Consider the following 22,946-nt stretch of genomic DNA (forward strand, 5'->3'; position numbering starts at 1 on the left):
ACTACTGGATAAACATTACTCAAAGTATATTTCTCACTCAAATGAACAAAAACTTTGTCAAATACTTTTTCATAATGCATAAATCCTCCCTATTTAGTGGATATTTTGTATCTATCTACATTTCCCTACTAATGCAACATGGTTTTGCATACTTCCTTTTAAGAACAACTGCCACACACACACACACATACAAAAAAAAAGTAAACGAAGAGCAGCAAAAGATTGCCCACGACTTCCTCTATTTTTCATTTTCTCTTCAATTATTCTTATATTTTCCAGCGTTCATACCTTATTTATACGTGGAATATAGACGTGAACATTCAAGGCTTGAATCAGGCATTTTATATACAGTCTCATTAATTAAAATACACCGCAAGGATGACCAGTCAGGTTGTTAAACTAGCTAGAAAACATTTAAGGTACATAAATATTTTATTATTTTTTTGCACAAATCTGCACAAAATACAGCACATACAAAAACAATGTTCATGTCACAATGCAATCAATCTTGTTTAAGGTGTGCTCTCAACGGTGATGATTTGCTTTTGGATATCCCTTTTATAAGCTATAGGGGAGATACATACAACATTGCACTACTTTTTCGACTTAACATATTTCTTTAAATGTCCTTAAGGCATCTACTAATAGAGACGTTCCCACAATTTTTGTTTAGGGAATGAGCTGGCTCTTAATTTAAATGGCTTTTTCATAAAAGAAATTATACAATTCCTGCTTGAAATGACAATTTTTGGGGGATGGAGTAAGAAATTTGAGGGGTTAGGGAATTAGTTACGAAACCGGATTGAACATATGCGTGTGCTCATGAAAAGATGAAAAGGAACCTTGAGGCTTTGCTGCAGAGTTATGATTGAAACTTATCACTCCTTGTTGGACTCAGATATAGATTTGGGGATCGACATTGGCGTAATTCTTGCCAAAGTCTTAGTTTATTTCCTTCTCCCCCTCCTCTATTGTCACAGCTGATTGGTGCTGATTTCCTCTTCAAATTGTTTGGCATTATATTTTGATTTTTGTTCTTATAACATAACCTTTATACACACGATTTTTATCCCTACCCTAGAGATGAGTCAGCTTTAGTGTTATCATCGGATATTTAAATAAATATCGGTATTTGGAAACTTTTTTGTCAAAAAAAAATAAAAAAATAAGGGCAATTCAGATGTACTTACGACGCTGTTCTTAGGATTTTAGTTTTGGGATGAAGAATGAGGCCTGCTCTAAAATGTGATGGAGTAAATATATAAAAGATAATTTTCGTTCAGCCAGAATTGAATCAAAACAAACTTGCAATGACTGTCTTAAAGAATGATTCTTTAATTAAATCTTATTATTCTTCAGCATATTAACAGAAAAATAGTCAATACTAAAGTTATTTTAATACTTTAAGACAGTCATTATACGATTTTTTAATTCAATTCTCTCTTTTATCCTATAATTATTCTACTAATAGTAAGTTTTTAAAAATGGCCTGTAGTTGGTCTAAAATGAGGGGGGAGTGAGAGTTCTATGTATAAAGTATTTCTTTGATGAGAATGGTAGTGACCATAGTAATACAAAACAACTGTTCTGTTCTGTCCCATGTGGTGTTCCTTAAAGAAGGTAAAATCCATCTCTTGTGACGTCGTTGAGGGTGTTTAACCCTTTTTTAACTATTCAGTTATATTATAGAATCTTATATATATTTACCTCCACCAAACAAAATTGCATATTAAGAGGCTATTCCATTTTGAGAGGTCAAGGCAACAAAAAAAGTAAAAAATCCATTATCGACCATAATTTTGGAACAAATTGAGTTTTACACTCTCCTGAGTGATTATTTAGTAATAAGTCTGTTTTTGGTGTGACACACTTTACATGAACGAAATATATAAAAACCTATCCCTTAAAAACGTATTACTCGAGACTTGATATTTTGACATTTCGAATCAAGAAGTATACCATTTATATCAAAACCTTTGGCCTAATGACGCGCTTCAATCAGCCTTGAAGTGACGAACATACCTTAATAATATAACCTGATTTTAGTTATATCACTTCTTCAATTATTCATTCCTTGAGGACACTCAAATTTAGTGCATGTATAGCACAGGTTTTGGTCTATATACGTGTACATATATGTAAGTTCTAATAAAGGAACGACATATCTCAATGAAAAAGCGCTTAGGATAAAATATTTTCCCTGAATCGGATATTTTATTAACCCTTGAATACGTTTAACTCCTGCATACTTTAGCATTGACGGGCAGCTTCCTTGTTTTATGATTGCATATTTCGTTTGCAATCTCAAAAATACGTTGGGATATATGTTTAAGCTATTCATCGTAAACACATAAAAGTTGCAACTGAATAATTATTTTTTACGATGCTTTTGGAAAGAGATTCATCATATCTCTGAAGAAAATCGTTAAATAAAATATGTAATAATCAAATTTACATCCGGTAATATAATATTTATTACTTAGAATAAACACTTAGGGAGGGATTGAAAATACATTTGAAAATGATATATTGTAGTTAGCGTTCTAGAACCTATGTATTGTCTAGCTTGCAATTTTTTTTTTTTTTTTTTTTTTTTTTTGGGGTGTTATGTTTATTACTTCCTTCTTGAGGAGAGAACCTCTAAGTATAATACAAGAAAAACAAGGAGTAATAATGATGATTGGTTGGGAAACTATAAGTTTAATGCCTTGTTGGACTCATAGAATGAGAATTGAAGGCATAGTCATTCCTGTCTACGTCCTTGCTAGATACACAGTGGGATATTTGTTTACTTCCTTTCTATTATAGCCACTTGCAACTTTTCTAATACAATGTTATGATAGCTAAGCTGCTCCTATACAAACATGGTTACCATATTAATTTTTGGTTTTTTACATATTTTTTCTTACTCAAAATGCTTAAGATTTACATCTCTATCTATCATCCCTTAGACTCCAAAAGAGGGGTGCAAGATAATTGTTGATATATTTAGAAAGAGAGCACCCAGAATTCAAAATTTACTTCGTTTCTCGTCCTATTTAAACATAATGGTCATCTACACGTTGTTCCTTTAATTATATCTCGCAACCGTTCTTCCAAGAAGAAAGTGAAAAGACTCAAACTTTCCTTGTAGTTAGCCAATTTTTTCCAACTATGGAATTATTTTTTAATAATCGTTGATAACTCACACTAAACCAATCAAATTTAGCACAGTAATTTACAATACAAATAGTAAATACGAAGGTAGGGGTTCAACAGGCATTAGACAATAAAAAATAATAGTTATAAGTTGTAAATCCAAAGAATTATTTAGCGTGCAAGTGTCTTTATTAATACAGAGTGGGATTTGTGTATTTTTCCTTCCTCTCACGGCTCCTAAGTTGAGCCACTCGCCTCTCAAATATTCTTCATATTGTCAGGGTTACCATGTTAATCTTCGGTTTCTTTTTTTAACATACTAAAAGTACTCACGATATATAAATCTGATAAAAGTTTATTTATCCAATATTGTCGTAGTAGTTTTTACAGCAAAAAGCTTATCGTCTTATCCAGGGGGTGTTTTTATATTTTAAAAAACATTTCATGGATAATAATTGCAATAGTAAAATAAATAATCAAAAAAATAAGTTTACTCATACATATTATACATACACACATGAAGGTTTTTTTTTTTTTTAATGAATAGATGGCAATTTCTGATAATATACTTTATTACTTTTATATGTATGTATAGGGTGAGGCTCGTTTTTACATTTTGACAGATAGACTGAACCTTTTCCGGTAGTAGAGTCCTAATCACCACATTTGAGAAATTGCATTGAATTATATAAATATATATCTTGAGTACAAAACTGATGAATTTTTGTACAAAGTGACAAAGAACTATACAAATTCCGTTTTTGGCATTTTAAATATGTTTAAAGATTATTTTTTAGAAAGATTTATTATAGATCAAGATAAAATGATTAAAAAATATTATTGTTGTTTTGTTTTGTTTTGTTTTTTCGAAAAAATTACTAAATAGTGCCGAAATATGGATGAAAGAGTGTAAAAATATCCTTATTTTTGTACTTCATTGGATGTGCACAATTTTACATAGTAATATTGTTGTTTCAATCCTTATTTAGGACTGAAAACTATTGTCTCGTCCAGTTCCGTCCCTCATATCAATCCTAAAACTGATAAAGTTTGCTTCTCGATGGCGTTAGTAAACTTTATTTATTTTTTATTTTTTTAAATCAGTTCTAGTACTTATATTCCTAAGGACTGACGGTCCCAGGACTGATAGGACATGTCCTAAGACTGGACTAGACTAAATAAATAACAAATGCAGGCTAGAAATTTTTGCTCAAAATCGAGAGTGGATTAGATTTGTGTCATCCGACGAATTATCTTCAATTTTTAATTTTGAAAGGTTATATCCGAGCCAAATTAAGGTTCATTTACCAGATAAAGGTTTTACACTATTGCTAAAAATCTTAGATATCTTAGTTCTTACCAGTAATTTAATACAACACCTATAATTGACTCAATTATGAATATTAAATATTGGATGTCAGAAAAGTATTGACCTCTTTGATTGTGCTACAGATCAGCATGAGGTTGTATAGGGATTACTTTTTTAATTTATACATTATGAAGATTATTATTAATAAATTTGATTTCCACCAGCCACAATTCGAGCTTCAATACCAGGTCAGAAGGCAGTACATAAATTATAAATGTAAGTCTTGACATCTTCCTCCAATGGGACTCCACAGATGCTTTGAGATTGGTGATGTTACTGCGGTGGACTCTAGAGACTTGGGACACAATATGTCACCATTTTGTAAAATCCATGACTGGGGAAATCAAAAGTTTTTTATAACTTCTAGGCCAATCCCTGAAGGTCAACAACCTTTAGCTTCTTAAAAATATCCAAGTTTTATAGGCGGTGTAGACCAACTTGGAAATTAACCATATTGCTTCCATTTTTATTGATAATTAAAATATAACAATGTTTCGTTATCTAAAATAGAAAAAAATTGATTTGAACTTTACAAACCTCTTAAATTGTAATCATATCAAGTAAGAAAATCCTTCTTGTTGATTGTTGTTCAAGATTGTTTTTATATTGACGCACCACATATTAACTACTTTAGGAGAGCTTCTTAAATAGAGTCAAAACCCCCAAAAATAGGAATTTTAGTATGATTGTCACTTTTACAAAAAAAAAAAAATTGGGCTTTTGTGTCTCAGATAATTATTGTTTAAATACATTAATGAAATATATATTAGAAGTGTTTGTGTGGACATTTAAAAAAAGGGTAAGTCTGTTTGGACAAAGTTGGGCAATTAGCCTCACCCTAATGTATGTACATAGGTATTTATTCACACAGAGAGAAAGCAGTAAGGTTTGATTTATGAAAAATATAAAAATAAAATCTAACCTAAGAAGCACAAGTAGAAAAATTCTTTTGTACACATTTTCTACATTCATAGAATGTTTTTCCTTGTATGTGTATATTGATAGACAATCTGAAAGCAAAATAATATTTAGCTTTCGAACGATGAGGATAAGTCCAAGTTTGAAACCATTTTGTTTTACAGTAGTTCACACAAAATTTAAACTTTTTTTCTTTTTGAATTGAGATAGTGTGCGTTCCTGATAGCTTTTATAGCGAGAAACATGAAAATGACATTAATTTGTTTTTTTGAAAGTCTATGATTTACAACATTTACTTGATTCTTTTTTGTCTTGAACACGTCTTTATCTTTATTGTATCACACTATCTTTCCTCCAAAGAGAATCAGAAAAAGGCCCAAAATCAGTTGGTAGTTAATCAAATAAGTCAATCATACCAACTATTATTTATCCTTCAAGTAATCCCAGACTATCATCGTCATTTATTTCTCCACAATTGTTAAATTGAATTGCATAAATATATATTTCTTAATAATACAATCCTACGTATTACAAACTATAATATAATATTGCAACGCAATATTTGAATAAAAGCGTAGCTATACATCTGAATTTGTTATCATAGACAAAATTTCTTCATAGAAATAATAAAATGGCCAATATATATTCATAAATAATGTTGTGTTAGTCATTATTTATTCGGTCAAGTCCAGTACAGTCTTAGAAAAAGTCCTGTCAGTCCTTGGAACCGGTCCTAAGAGCCGTGGGTCCTTCGGACTTTCAGTACTAGAACTTTTTTTTTTAAAGAAGAAATAAAGTTGAGTAACGTCATCAAAGACTAAACTTTATCCATTTTAGTACTGATTTGCTGATACTGATAAGGATCAACAGAACACTATATATGAATACGACGAGGGATACCTTTTTGGAAACGGAGCATAAGTTTAAAATAAATTATTGTTTCCTTAATTTGTCAAAAAAAAAAAATGATGACAGTTTGAGTAAAATTATATAAGACTGCAGTCCGGTTCTGCTCAGTTTAGGTTTGGTTCCGTTTAGTACTACATATCAGTCAAACAACGGATAAAGTTTGATACTTGATGACGTCATTCAACTTTATTTCATTTTATCCGTTCTACAGGGTGGTCCATAAAAATCTTTAAAGGATTATAACAAACGAACTAGATGGTGTAAAACAGTATTTTTTTTATTTTTTTGAATATTTGGAAGATATATTTAATCATATTGAATTATTTATAATGAGATCCGCAGATAAACTCCACCATATGTTCGCAGAAGCTTTGGCAGGCCTGCGATACCTCGAGCAAATCCACCTTTGCCATTGTACGGGTTATGGACTTCTTCAGGGCTTCCACACACGAATATTACTTCTCACAGGCTTCATAATCTACCCTCCCTCAAAGATATAAATTGCATGAATTAAGGTGCGGGCTGATTGCTGTCCAAAATTACGGTCTCCAAATGTGATCGCATTTTTTTGCCAAGACATTCTGCACTTTTTTGGCCCTGTGGGCCGGTACACTGTCTTGTTGGAAGGTGTAATTGCTTCCCTGAATAATCTATTCATCAAGGGAATGTAAATTAAAGATGTAAAACCAGAATTAGTAAATCGTTGGATCAGCACAAGGTCGCCCGGTCTGGCAAATGCTTCTGACGCTGTGTGATCGAGGTTGTTAAGACCGGCAGATCTCATTATAAACAACTGAATGTCATTAAATGTAGCCTTCAAATAAAAAAATGGATCCACCCAATCTAGCTCATTTATTATAAGCCTTTAAATGTTTCCAATTTATTTGGAACTTCCTGTAGTACTGACTGTTCAATCAGTCCTGTACTGGACCCAATAAATTAGGACTGACATATCACTACTTGCAACCATAAAAAAAATGAAGAAAAAAAAAGTGGACTAATTGACTAAATTTCTCATTTTGGATTACAATGACAAAAATAACATGTTGTTTCTCGTAAAGTGAACACTTTTTAATTTAAAAAAAATAATACCTCAAAAAAATTAATATTTTTAAAACTTATTTAAGTTTTGTTGCTTGACACAATATTTTTGTATATTTATTAAATTATATTGCTTTCTGTAGGTCACAGAAATAGAGGTTTTAGGTGATATAAATAATTTTTTTCATGTGTTCTTATTTAAAAGTAATCAGAAATCTCAATTCAAGTGTAAAAATGACTTCTTTTTTCAAAAATTAATAACAAGCTTTAAGATCATAAAAGAAACAGAAAGACCATAAAGATTTTCTCTATATTCTGGAATGTAAACTTATTTTAAATGGGCAATATTTTTTAAAGCAGATACCATCATTTCATAAAAACATTGATATTTATAAAATGTAAATTTGAGAAAGTTGAAAATAGCATTTTAATAAAAAATAATAGTATCTGCACAAAATAGAAAACGTATATTCGGAAATTAAAGGATTTCCAGAGGTTTTTTCGTTGCATTACATTCCAACAAAATACTTAATATTAGAAGAAGTTCTATAAAATAATATTTGCATAATTATTACTCAAAGTTTATACTAGAATTTATATTCAATACTTTCGAAAAATCTTTTTTAATAAAATATCATATATCGTAATTATAAATCCAATGAAAAAAATGAAATGATTGGTGCAAAAAATGTTCTGCAATGAAAGACAGATGATGAAGTTTAAATTTTTAACTATTGCGAGTACTCAAACTGTTTGTATACTCGAAACTTTATTTTTTTAAATAAATTTGATGAAAAAAAGTAACATAATTGTATAAATTTGATGTACAAATTCAAAAATCTTATAATTGAATACTTTATTCAAAATGGACAATATTATTTTAAGTAAATTATCTCATAATAAGATCTTTATTGTATCTTTCTTCTTTTTTTTCAAAAATGTATAAAGATAAAGCCTTAAGTTATTTAATTACGACATTCTTAATCACTGTTGGATTTTTCTTTGTTTAAGAGAATATTACCGGGTGGACAATTAAAATCTGAACACTTAATTTACTGAAAGTTTGAGCCATTTAAATTAATTAATATTTCGATATATTAAAGCATAAATAATTAGTTACAAAAAAAACAACCATGACTTCTTTAGCGGACGTTAAAGTAGAGAAAATGAAACTTGAACGTGATCACTGAATCACCATTCACACATTCCAAGGAGTTGGGTGTCGCCAAGACCACCGTCTACGCCGTCAACAAGTCTGAAACGCTAGAAAGGAAGAAGATCTCTTTCAAAAAGGACAAACTGGACTCGAAAGAGGTAAAGAAAACAGTCCGATACAAATCCCCTCACATCCATGAGGGCCCATGCATGAGATCTCGAGATTTCACTGCAGACTGTCCAGAGACCTATCAAAAAAGTTAGTGGAAAGAACCTTGTGAGGATAAAGATGCCATTTTTGACACCATCAACGAAACAAATACTTTTACTCCGTTGCAAGACTCTTTTGAACGAGTCAGTCAGCACTGGGACGTCACGATACAGTACTACATCCGCAGCGGGTGCCTGGCCTTCCACCGCAACCTGGAAGCCATCATCCCCGCACAAACACACATCTATTTATAGGATTAATTATGTTGAAATTATATTGTTAATTATTCAATTATGTCTTGTTGAAGTTTAAAATGCAAGGTGTTAAGATTTTAATGGACCACTCAGTAGATACGTAATAAGTTAAATTTGTATATAGAAATCAAATTTCGATATACAAATAGGAGGCATGAGTAGGATAGAAAAAGCTGATAAAAATAACTTCTGGATTCAATGGAGATATCATTGAGATCGGTCTTAAAATCATTAATATTATTTATTGCAACCTTCTTTTCAAGACAGTTATTAAAAAAACCATAAATAAATTGTCATTTTCTTAATATTTAGTAACTATTGGACTATTCTTCATTTAAAAAAGGAAGATAATTTTAATTTAAAAAAAAGTGTTCACCTTGCGTTACTTCCCAGGCTTTTTTTCCTCACTTGAATAGTTAAGCAATGTTTTTTCTTCCCAAAAAATAGCATTTTATTGGATATTTCAGCCGGAATACGTTGAATTCCTAACAAATTGAACATACTTTAGCATTGGCGGACATGTTGCCTGTTTTATGATAGCAAATTTTGTTTGCCATCTCAAAAATATGTTGAGATATTTAAAAATAAAGAAGCTATTTTCCTAAACACGTCAAAGTAATAGCTGAATAATTATTCGATATAGAACTTTTAAATAGCGATTCATCATATCTCTAAAGAAAATAATTAAATAACCTTTTTAATAATTAAATTTACAATCAGTAATATACCAGTAGTATAAAAGATATGAGAACATAAAATATGGTTGTCAGAGATGTAAATCCCGAAGCATTTTTAACGTTCTAAGTTTTTTTACTGTAATCCTTCTCCTTATATTCTTGAGGCAAGAACATTGAATTTACAAATTTAACTTTTTTCCCCTCTCCCTCAAAGAAATGTCCTTAATACAAACTGTCGACTATTTATAAAAAGTATGCATATTATGGAGTATGTACAATTTGCTTATACAAATTATAACTTGTACACAGCATATAAATTAGGGTATTTCTTATTTTGCTAAGACGTCCATGTCACCGGGTCAAAATTCGTTCCTTTTTATAATAAAATACAATTTGCCAAATTGTGAGGAAAATTAAAAAATGTTTAGAGATACCTCAATGGTCACAAAGATTTTAAAATTGCTAATGTTTACAAAATAAGTGACTTCTTCCTCAGTTACTGAGAAAAAAGTTAATGAAGGAGCTTATTAAGTTTTATAATTGTTTAAAAATGACTTAACTTTCACAAAGAAATATGTATGTTGTTTCGAGAAAAAGATAATTATAATGTGAAGTACAATTCAAAATATTTGAAGAGAAAACTAATACATATAGGTATAACGTGTTTTACACAATGTTTATATATCTTATCGCAAGACGGAAGTTCTAAAAATATAAAAATAAAATTTTCAATAGGTCTATTATAATTTTGTATTAAATTTCTTTATAATTTTCTATAATATAATTTTATTTTTAAGTAATCGTTGGGTCTAGGATGCCGATTTTGAACCCAGTCAGGCTAAGACGGGATGCCGATTTGGTGGGGGGATCATATAACGGGGGCTTATTCTATACCCAAAACACACAAAAAAACTGGAGCTCAAGGAGATTCTATATGAGGTTGAATTATGAATTAAAAAGTGAATGGTGTCTCAAAAAACAACTTTACGAATAACAAAGTTTTCTAAATTTATTAAAAATCAAAAAAAATATGGGCAAAAAAAGAAATAGGTAAAAATTCATGTTGGACTAAAATATCTGTCATTTTCTGAATAATTTTTCAACTTTTTTCATTTTGTTTTTTTCTCTTTCTTTTAATCAAATGTCAACTTCTAATTTTTAAGAAAAAATGCCACAAAACGATGCATCTTGTAAATAAAAATTTAAATTAAAGCAACTTCAAGTAGTATTTTCAATTTCCAGTACAGTTCATTAAATAATTTTTGCAATATCTCCAAAAATGAACTAGTTATTGAGGGTTATATTTATCGACGACATTATTATCCATTACCTTTTTGATTTTGCAAGTACGAAAAAAGTCTTGGTTGATACGAGTTCCCCTTTAAAATTCCAATACTAACTATTTTATCCTTTTTTTTTTAAATCGCTCAAAATATTTTTTTTTCCATTTCGATTTGGCAATTTTTTGACAAAAATAAAAGATGGACTTCTATTGTAGACGAATTTCATTATACATATATGTTGGTATATTATTTGAAGTTTGTAACAAACAAAAAAATCCAAATAATATATATTATACAGGCGCCATATTATTATAATTCTATTCCATACTGAAGGGGTCTTAACATTAAGAAAAAATAACATTGATAATTGTCAAAGTGATTTCCTGTCCCTTTCTTGCCCACAGCAAATTATAATTTATTTGGCTATGCTAATTATTCCTAAGTACCAAAGAAGCGTTGAAGACTTAACAAATATACCCGAGCTTTGACGGGTAAACAATATAGTTAGTTTATTTAAGTAATATATAATTACTATAGAACTTGCAAAAGTAATTATTTTGATAATATCTTTGAGTAGAGAAAGTTTTATTCTTTTCCGTATTTTTTCTTTTCTCTCTTAACTATAATCATTATGCTATGGTTTAATATAAAACTTCATTGAAAAGAGTTAGTAAAAAAATATTTGATAAAATCAAAGATTAGCACATTTGTCAGGATTTTTTTTACACATGTGTACAGGCTTTACATTAACACTTGTCCGATTGTCCGGGACTGGCAAATTGTCCTGTTGGACAGTTTAATACAGTGTATATGCTGTTCGAATTGACATGTGGTTACAATTCATTCAAACTAAGTTTGTATTGACGTGTGACACATTTTGTATGATCGTCTGGTCATTAGTTTCTTCTTTATTTTTTTAAATTTAGCATCCACAGCCATTATTTCCTCCTGATAACTCTCCTGCATGCGTAAAGTACAACTCAGCTATTTTACACATGCACAGAACGTAACAAAAGTGCATATTGCATCCTCAAACAGGTTAAAAAATGAATGTAAAGACTGGTGTGTCTACGACCAGTCTACTAGATAAAGGTAAGTTGCCAATTTCAACAACCAAATCATAGTATCACCGATTTTCAATATATTTAGCGTAAGGGATATAATTCATTTTAGAATAGGTTTGTCTCCATGAATTAAATATGATGATGATTATATATGAATTAAAGTAGCATTGTTGTCTCTAAGGGATTTTTTTTAATCAATCTTAATTTGTAATGAGGTGTTTCTCCTCTCAAGAGATGGGATTTGTGTAAGAGCGCAAAGAGAAGGTGGGAGCGAGACATATGGTATTACTGAATTCAGACTATAGTTAATATCAACTACATTTTAATCTAACAAAATAAAATTTTGTTCGAGATTACATTCGATTTGGTGTTTTTAAAGTATTATGAGATAGGTTCGCATGCTGTATCAACAAATGGGCCGGAGAGATATATTTGACAAAAAAAATTCCAAAAGATAGGATAATTTTTTGAAAAATGCAAAACCTTGATGACGAAGTTTTATGATCAAATGATGATCGTATAGATTGGAATATGCATGAGTTTGACAAAGAATCCAATCAACTCCATGATGGCAAATCCAATGTCCATTGCAATGGCGGTCTTTTGGAACTCTTTAAGATCTGGCATGGTGTATCGTCTTACATGTAGGACCGAGTACATTGAGAACTGCTCCAAGAGTTAAGCAAATTGTACAATATGACCCATGTTTCATGATGATGACTAATGTTTACTAAGTCTGCATGATCTCACAGGTATAAAATATATTAGCTCACTTGCGCTCATAAATCATATGTAAAATAGTAAAATCGTTGACTTGGCTTTAAGTCAATCTGGATTACTTTAGGGTGAATATTTTAAAATACTAGGCTTTATTATTAAAAGTAGAGACGATTCTGGTTAATAAATGATTATAATAAAACTTTCGAAAATCAACAGTTGTCAGCGTGGAGGAGAAAAGGCAAACGGTGTCAGATTTTTCTCACCTCCCAAGTGAGTATCAAGGAGATCACGAAGATCGCAAGGTTCTCCTTGAGTCTTGTTTATAAGATTAAAAACATGTTGGCTTTAGATCAGAGAGGTTATCTCGCAGCAGTAGATGTTGGAAAATCGGGATTATGGAAGATGTGAGACCTTCGATCACCAGAAGTCGGGTAAAGTCGATGAGGCAGCATACCAAGGCTCTCAATTTTAGTTATTGGACTTTGAGGAGGTATGTGAAGGATTTGGGGGAGGGCCTTTTGTGTACGACGACATCAGTAACTGCTTTGAATAGCAACCAAAGCCCCAGAAATTGTTGACTTGGTAAAAGCATAATTGGTCAACAGTTTGTATCTCCTATCCAGACTGTTCTCCCTTCGACTATGCCATTTGACGTATAGTAAAGAAGATAGCCTGTGCTACCCCTCTCCGAAATTTGGCTGACATCAAAGCTTCTTTCGAGAAGTAGTGGGTAGTCATGTGCGACGCCTTAATCAAGAAGTGCTGCGTAGTTTGGTAGCAGCCAAAGGAAATTATTTTGAAATATAGAAAGATATATGAATAAAAAGTATGTGATAAAGCCTCATCATTGTACTCCTTTTCATTCTTGAAAAAGTTATCCCTTTTGGTTCGTTATCAAAATGTCTACTACTTTAAGCACTGTACATGATGTAAAAAGATAAATTGGGAATTTCTCCTTTTCTTGGTTTTTTTCAAGATTTTTTTTTTTTTAGACGTACCACATACGCAGATAGTTTTTTAATACGTATGGATTTATCTATTTTTTAACTTTGAGTCCTTTTTTATATATAATATGTCAATAAAACTTTTTCTTAAATGTGTTCTAAATTTTTTTTTCCAACATTTCAAGGACTTTAGGGGAAAACAAGGAAGATAATGAAGAGGATGATGGATACTCCGACGACTACGAAGAAGCATCAGAAGATGATCCCCTGAACAAAAGAGAAGAAGATGGAAAAGGAAAGCTTTTTTCACCCTACGTCTCCATTTTTGATGGCCAAACAAAACAACCCACCATTGGAAGCCGCTCTTCATCCCGCTTAACAAACACGTCTGGAGATCAAGGTCACAACTACTAACTAACTAAGTCGTGTCAAAATTCAAAACTAATTTTCTACTTCTTCATTTTATAATGTTGTTGAATCATAGATCGATCGGTTCTTCCAGCCTCGGATATGAAAAAACGAACGCGTAAAAAGTCAAATACTTCCTATGTGAAGAATCGGATTACCTCTGCCAAAATCAAGGAAAGAAATGAACTAGCCAATAAAATACATGTACTTCAAAGTCAGATTAAAGTATGTATTCGTCGTATTTAAATATATTTTGTAGCGTAGAACGATAGGCAGGGTTTGGAAGATGGCCAAGGGTCAGGCCCCACCGACTCTCCAAATTATTTACCTTTATGAACGTGTTGTATATTTCATATACTTAGTATAAAATTAAATTCGCCAGAACAAACTTTCAAACTCTTGCCCTACCCTTAGTATAATTTTCGAAGTCTGCCTATGAGTAAAACCTCCAAACTCACTGCCCAGATCTCGACATATTCGGAATTTGACGCTAAATGGCAATAAAACTTTGCCTTTACGGTCTGAATCATTTTGGTGGAATCACAGGAGCTTCGTAAACAAAATATTGTTTGTGCTTCAGTATTATGCCGCTATATAGCATTGTTTTTAACGGATTTCAAGCCATTGTAAGGGTGTGATATAAGATTTTGCTGTATTTTCGATCTTTTTGTGATTTTATGTACTTTACAGACTCATATCCCGGTTAATCTCGGCTTTAAATTTTTACAGAACTGGCTTGAATTTATTTCAAATCTTTCCACCCTGAAATTTTGTATCCAGCTTGATGTAAACAAAAACTACAACATGTATGCTGAAACGATTGAAAATTGAGGCTCTTACAGCCTCAAAGTTAATAGAAATACAAGGTCCCATAACGCGTCTACGACTGATGTTTGACTTCCAACACGCTCTTTAATATTGACGTCATAGTTATGAATGGTTGCGTGTTTTGTCAAAATCTGTCTTTCCTGTCAAGTAGTCGGTACGATACATCCAATTGAAAAATCAAGAAATAGTGACGTCATAGACCATGATTGGTTGCTTATTTTTCCAGAATCCCTCTGTCTTGCCGAACAGTTGCTTCTATACAACAAATTAAAAAACCTAGCAAGCCCGATTACATGATGGTCTAACCTTGTATTTCTATAAAACTTGGGTATCCCTAGCTCTAGAGAGATCAGGAAGTTCCTGAGAAGATCCTGACGGTGTTGCTGAAGGAGGACTTTAGCCAAAAGTTAGTTTCTTGAAGAAAGAAAAACATCCACGGATACTCCACGCACTCCGTAATATTTCAGACTAAAAATATGAGTCCTAAAAAATTCAGAGGTTATATTATGGAACATATATCATCTGAGCCTATTTCACTGAAATTTTTGTAAAAAGAATGTAACTTTAGTGTAAAAACTTATAGTTGAGAAAAAACTAATAAGTTTTAGGTTATTTCTTTTGAGAAAAATTGATTTGGAATCCGACTGCAATGTTTCTCCACACTCTTTCAAGAATGAGCTACCATCAAGTTCCAGGATTCTAATTTATATAGTCTTATAGGTATAATATACTATCAGAACTTCCCGGCGTGTCTTGGTGTTACTAGGTTTTGATAAAAAAAGAAAAAATGAACAACTTTGATTCAATAATATAAATATATATTCCCTTTTTCTATAACTTTTAAATATGACGTTTTGAACTTAAGCTACGTACGCACGTTGCTACATTTTTATTTCTTAGATAAAGTAGTACACAGTTTGATTTATTAATACATTTATGGGTTAAGTTACGCATCGTCGGACACATCAAAGTGGTGTTTACATTCATGTACTTTGTAAAGATATTGTTTGTTAAATTTGAGGTTTTTTTCAAAGAAACACATTGACAAATAGGTTAGTAGGAAGTGTGAATCAGAACATTCTCATTGGAAAATCGAAAAAAGAGATTATTGAAGATTCAAAAACTCAATTAAATTTACTTTTAAATGTTCCTTAACTTTGAACACGATAAAATAGCAAAAATATCAGATAAAAATATACGTGCAAGCGCAAATGCTGTTATGAAAATTTATCTCTTGGGTTCATAAAATTCAACGTGATACAAAATCCCTGATCTTTGAAAGGAAAGATATAATATTACTTTATGAGAACATAGAGAGGGAGGAACAGAAACCCCAAATTCATATTGTCGTGATGAAATGTTGAATCTATGATGGGGAAGAATTATCTCCAACTCTAAATCAACTTCAACAATCAAGACTTACCATTTGAATATTGATGATCTAATCTTTTATATTCTTTGGTTTCATTTGTTAATAATAATTTATAGTACATAATTTCCTATCCATTACTATTCTACAAATACAATGTTAATAGTTATCGTCTTTGTTAAGAAGAAGGTTCATTAATTAAATTTGAAGAATCATGTTCGATTTGGTCTGATATATTAATAAGGAAAGTAGTATATAGCTTACATTTTCCATAGAATAAGTGGATCACGCCTAGATAGCGCATCCTGTTTTAAGAATACAAAACGCTTACCTCCTCCAAGATAAAGGAAGTAATAACTGACAAGTTAGAACTCCGTTATTGCTCAATTCAATTTCTCATTGATTCAATTATCAATGATTTCATTTATAGTTTTATTAATCAATTCATTTAATGTTATATGCTAAAATTCGTATATGAATTAATTTGAGTTCTGAATTAATTAATTATTTACAATCTATTGCCAAACAGTCGATTTGAAATTTTAAAGGTTTATTTAGAAACGGGTGAAGACTACATAACAATCTCTTTTGAGATCCTGGGTTAAAGTACTAAAGAATTGTTGTAACGTAACTGTTACATGTCCGACGATGAGTAACTTATCCTGTATCATATTTTAATTATTTGGATAACCCTAGCTATGCATATTAAATATGTGTCTATTAGTATAAAAGGTGGTACACATATGTGAGTACTACTGCTCTTAAGTATATACGCTATTTTTTGTATGTTATTTGTAATTATAACAGATGATAGGATTAAAGTATTGCAAAAATTGTTTTATCCTCCTTTTTCTTAAATGCACGAGATAAAAGAAATGATGCTTCTAAAACATTGGACTCCAGACGGAGTAAAAATAAACCAAGAGATCTGAAAGGAAGTGGACTACCTTCTCAATTTAAGAGATTAGCTTCTATCATAATGGTATCCTACTCATACCATTTTCAAAGTACAAAAAAGACATTAAACCTTCCCTTCACCATATATAAATCCCCCTGGTATTTTATGTAAGAAACAGTTGATATTAAGCCAACATGTAACAAAATCCCAGAAGAAACTATGCAAGGCTTTAACAAAGTGCTTGGTCAAGATCATCAAGGCAATGAATCGCCATTTTGTATAACCTTTGTGTGTATAGTGTTTCGAAAATTTAAATCTTCTATATTCTTTTGTAAACTTTTTCAATTGGCTTATTTTGATTTGTCTAATTTTAAATTTTATATGGGACTTTTTAAAAAAACCACCTTGTATAATCAAGAAGTCTACTCTGTAAAGAATACAAAAGTGGATATTGTATCCATATGATTTTTAATTTTAATCGATGATAGCATTAAGAGATTTGTCTTCCTACAATATATAGCATGTGGATTAATGATATTATTAGCAGAATTCAACATAACGTTACATCAATTTTCTTCCATGAACAATTAGGTTTTTTGTACTTACAACGCAACATATATTTTTCGTGGATCATACAATAAATGAATCAAAGGTAGTAAGAATTTAAAAAAAGGATGAGTAGTTCATTCAACGTCTCATAAAGGGTGATCAAACCAAGTGTAGACATATATTTTTTGAAATAAAAATAAAATGACACATTTGACTAAACATACAAAGAAAAGTACAAAGAAAAAATATATAAATTGAGTGTTCAAAATATCCTCCCATTGCCTTCACTAAACGCTAAGAAAGCACGTATAGTTTCGGGAGATGTGTCTTCCCAACAAATGAGTAATTTTACCTCTAGATCTTCAACCCTTGAATGATTTGAGGAACAGGCCTCACTCACCAAGGTACTTCTTATTGCAAACTCCATTGGGTTTAAATTAGGAAACCACAATTTCTTTAGCCAAAATCCTTCTATATTCTCCTTACCCAATTCCCGAACAAGATTGGCTGTCTGTTACGTGGCTCCGTCTTGTTGGAGAGTTATTCCATCTTTTCCAAATGTATTTTCACTCCAAAGTACCAATTTCTCCTCCAACATCTTTAAATACACGTGTTGATTGACTTGTAACCCCTCTTCAATGAAGAAGAGAGAAGTTTTTTTAACAGTTGAAGTTACGACCCGAAACCATCACTGAAGTTGGCTTCTACCTCTATAAGATCAGCCTTTCATTCAATGGGATGTATTCTATATTCGCTGTCACTTTGATGATTATGCAAGGCCTAGATAGTGAATAACTTTTCATCCGTTCAATGTACTGGTGGTTGCGTGTCATCTTCAAGTTTCTCCAAAAGAAGTTTCCTTCATTATAAAGCTAAATCTATTTTATCCTGCAGTAGGAACATATTATTTAGACAGCTTTAAGCCGATTAGAAATAAGTTTTAATTTTTCTTTTTAAAGAGTATTTTTTTAACAGTCAAAAACTATCAACACTTTGAATGTTTAGTCACACTGTATAAATAACTGTTAATAAGCATACATTTGTCAAATGAAATTAATACTACTTAAAAAAATCAATATTTTAAAATTATATTTTTTGACACCTTACTTTTTGTTGTTGCTAAGGCCCAATATACTTGACCTAATAATTACATTTATTTTTAACTGGTATCATTATAAATTGGCACGAGTAATAATGACGTAATTACATAAATAAAGATGAAAGCCTATTCATATCACATCACATTATAATGTTCTTGTTATGATTTTAGAAACATATACACATTTGTTGTAATTATTAATTTGTCGTAAAACTAGTATTTGGATCTGTATATTAAATGCGAGTGTGTGCGTAGGTGGGTTGTTCCGAGAATGACACCAAAACCAAACAATGGATTTTACTGAAAATTTTTATTTCATTTTTTAAAGATCCATTAACTGTTCTCATAACATTTTTTTAAATTTTCAAGGCCATAGAAGCCCTTATATTGTATTTTTCTAAAAACATCTTTTTGACAAATTAACTACTATTTCTTATAAAACAGAAAAATGAAGAACATAAAATTTTAAACATTATTTCCACTGCATTTTGGAATGTATCTTTGCAAACTTTTTTAGAGGAGATTTTAAGGTTAAGAGAAAAAGAAAAAAGTGAAGAGGGAATAAGACAAAGGATTTTAAAGAAAATAATATTAATGATGAGCGGGCGACAGATAGTTTAACTTGAATATTACTTCTTCTCTAAAACCTTTAAAAAAAAAGTAAAGAATTCAGAATTTTTTTTTTTTTTCCGGCCAACGTCGGACTAACCTACTTTATTTCCCTTTAGAAAGGGTGCAAAGATCCATACCAACACCGACATGCAGCGAGAATAATTCTTTAAATTTTACAATCTTTATTTTTTATTAAGAAGAAGAATTCTTAATTAATTTTAATTTCTTCATGTTCCTGGGCAACTATCGTTTAAAATTGTGTTTTAGTTATAAATTAAGAAATTAGACAAAACAATATTTTGAGGAATATGCTGCATAATTTTCCACAATACTATATTTCTAACCTCATGTCAAAACTACATAAATTTTTGACAAACGATTTGGTAGAGATTAGGGAAGGTCGAACATTGTACTTGAGATTTAGAGAAACAAAATTGGACATTAAAGAGGTTTTGGATATCAATGGAAAAATAAAACCTAATAAAGGGCTTTTATTCTTAAGGCTCACAAAATGACGGACATCAAAAAAGAAAACACTATTTAGAAAGATAACTGAGGTTTGGTTAGAATCCAGATCTTATGAGTAATTTAGTTCAATTCTAGGCCTTAGAGAAAAATATATTGTTAAATAATTGAAATTTCATGTATTCATCCCATAACGCCCACTAGGGTAATTTGTAGTCATAGTTTTTTTAATTTTTGAAATTAGAATATTATCATCAGATTCTTAGACATAAATATATTTTTTTGAAAATCTGTCAAATTCAAAATCAAAGAATTTTAATATTGTGTTAGATAGATATTTTTGATATATTATTTTTTATCAAAAAGCATGTCCTTATTTTAAATGATGAAAACAGGAAATAAATAAATATAATTCACGAAGGAAAAATCAACTTAATTTCCATTTAACAAACAATTAGGGATTTGAAAATTATACAAATCATCATGAGTATACATTTCATAAAAATATATGTTGGTAATCTGCAAAATATCAGTGCTCTTAATAATTATTTCTCCATATTTTGAAAATTCAAACGGATTCGTGAGTAAGGAGCACTATACTTTATTTAATGATCATTTTCAGTAGATATGTCATCTAATAAAGTTACTTACACATACTTTTCTTTTTGAATTACACTCACGAGGATTTCCCTTCTTTGCATACAATTAAGGCGGGTTACCATATCTATCGTGTGTGTACTCGTCTAAGTGTATCTATAGGCATATATATAAATTATATTGGGGGAAGAGTTGCTCTCAAAAAAATATCATTTATACAAGGTTAATCTTATCTAATGGTACACATTTTTCCAGAGTAAAATTTAAACGAGAAGTTTGTGAAGACATCTATTTGTATTATTATTATTATTCACCGTTACTTTGGATATGTACAATGCAATTTCGTAAATAAATAAACATAATAGTTTAAAATTATTACTTCATATAAGAACTTTCAAAAATTTCTATCAAAGAGGCCAGTTGGAAAATGAAAACATAAAATAGCCTATTTCATGCAAGAGGTGTATTTTCGTGGGGGAAGTTAAGTGTCATTGATTTAAAAGATGTTTTAAACTAAGCACATCAATAATAATTTAAAAACATCATTAATAAAACACATCCATAATGGTTACTATATAAAAATTATTGAAACCAAAATAAATACAAGCAATCAAGAGTCCGGGTTAGAAGTTCTAAAAATTCTAAGAATTAACTTTAGTACCTTTTTATGTACTGTAGTGATACCGCTGGATAAAATGTCACCTCTTTTGGCCGTGTCATCTGCATTGGGGATGTTTATGGAAAGGGAGGTGTATATCCGGCAAATGATGTCATAAAAATTGCTCCAATTTCATAAGGGTATAATGTCTCATAGGATATAAGCACTCCAGCAATTAATGCCTTAGAGTTTGATAAAGCAAAATCAATGGCTTTAGACTTTTGTGGCGACTACTTCTTCCTTTGAGATAATCCAAAGAGTATAGAAGCTTTGATAAAATTAAAAGGTTTATTTTCCAGACCCTTGATGTTGATGACGATTAATCTTTGTAGAATTTCGACAGCCCTGCAATTCACAAAGGCATGCAGCATAGTGTTAAAAAATTTGCCACAATCTTTGCATGGCTTATAAAGTTTTATACAATTGGAAGAGATCTGAAATGGTGCGGTAAATTTCTTACAATCCGAAATATACATAAGGGAATATAAAATTATTTTTCTCCAATTTTTTCGAGGTCCTAACAAATTTAAATAAATATCACAAATAGGTTGAACTTCGTCTGTTGTTTTAATAAAAGTCATTTTAAGATGCCAGGGTATAGGAACAGTAAAATCTTTGCTCACTCATTTCAAAGGGAAGTAACAACGACCATTGCAAAAGGGGATTTGCCCCTTTAGGTTATGAAAGGTTAAAATATTGTTTCCCAGGGCTTCTTCCCCTAATTTCTTTGGAGAGTTAAGATTCCTAAACAAGACATGCTTCTTAACCTTGCCTTGGATTATGTCTAGAATAGAATCCTGATTGAATAAAGGAAAAGCTGACCAAATAATGTGTTCAGCTCCAGTCCATATCGAGGAGTGAGCAATTTTCTCGTTGGTGAGGTCAGTACTAATCATGAGCCCATGGTAAAACTCGCTGGATGAAACCTGTCTCCTCCATTCAACGTCCGGTTTCCTGGACATATCTATAAAAATGTTAATATATATTTTCGAAATTATATTTACTAGGACTGTAATTCTGCATCTATTTAACAAAATCATTTAAAAATAGTGTTTGGCAAAACTTATATTCAATATGTGAGCTCTCAAATCTAATAATTGCCTCAATACGAGGCCAAAATCCTTTGCAGAACTTGACTAAGTAGTCAGACTTGAGCTTAGTCCATTCTTTCTTGATGGAAGCTTCTAGAGACTGGACACTCCTGTGAAAAGTAGCACGCACCCTTTTCTCCAGAGGTGCCTAGACGGAGTATTCCAATGGGTTGCGTCTAGAGAGGAGGGCAGCCATATGTTGAAGCCCCAAAAGTCCAGAAAGTTGTCGCTCAGGGAGGCCCAGGTCTGCAATGACATGGAGCTTCGTCTTGTCCCTGAACTTTTCTCTGGCCCAAGGTAAGACTTTATTATCCAGAAGTTCGATGTTAGCATCTGCATTGAGTCACTCCTACCTCTCCACAAAAATGGGAGGGCATACTTTGCCTGTGCTCACCATTGGATTTGTTGTTCTCGAGACATGTCTCACTGATACATTGTATGTATGTTCGGTTGTGATTCATATTCAAAAGAGCATCAACGGTGAAAAAAAAATCATCAGACAAGAGCAAAACTTTTCTCAAATTTTTGTTGGTCTTTTAGTATCTTCCATCCTCTTTCCAACCGTATCAGCTTGATTTGTTTAGAAATAAGACGTATTGTTGTCCTCCTCTGTTATTTTGCACCAATGTCATTCCGGATTGAAAATCATAAAATGTGTACCACTGGATAAGAGCAACCCTGTACACGCA

The 22,946-nt window shown here is 31.2% G+C and overlaps 1 protein-coding gene across 3 annotated transcripts in view; it reads left to right on the plus strand.

The window, feature by feature from the left end:
• Positions 1-258: 258 nt before the first annotated feature.
• Positions 259-22,946, plus strand: part of LOC121125520 (uncharacterized) — a 48,537-nt gene continuing 25,849 nt past the window's right edge. For 2 of the 3 annotated variants that reach the window (XM_040720721.2, XM_071891401.1), the window contains exons 1-3: positions 282-419; positions 13,869-14,083; positions 14,168-14,316. In XM_040720721.2, the coding sequence (XP_040576655.1) occupies positions 379-419; positions 13,869-14,083; positions 14,168-14,316 (405 nt within the window). In that variant the 5' untranslated portion in view covers positions 282-378. Of the gene's footprint in view, positions 420-13,868; positions 14,084-14,167; positions 14,317-22,946 lie in introns of all 3 variants that reach the window. The other variant, XM_071891400.1, reaches the window with a different exon arrangement.

Source organism: Lepeophtheirus salmonis, chromosome 10 (genome assembly GCF_016086655.4).
Source record: "Lepeophtheirus salmonis chromosome 10, UVic_Lsal_1.4, whole genome shotgun sequence".
Lineage (NCBI taxonomy): Eukaryota > Metazoa > Arthropoda > Copepoda > Siphonostomatoida > Caligidae > Lepeophtheirus > Lepeophtheirus salmonis.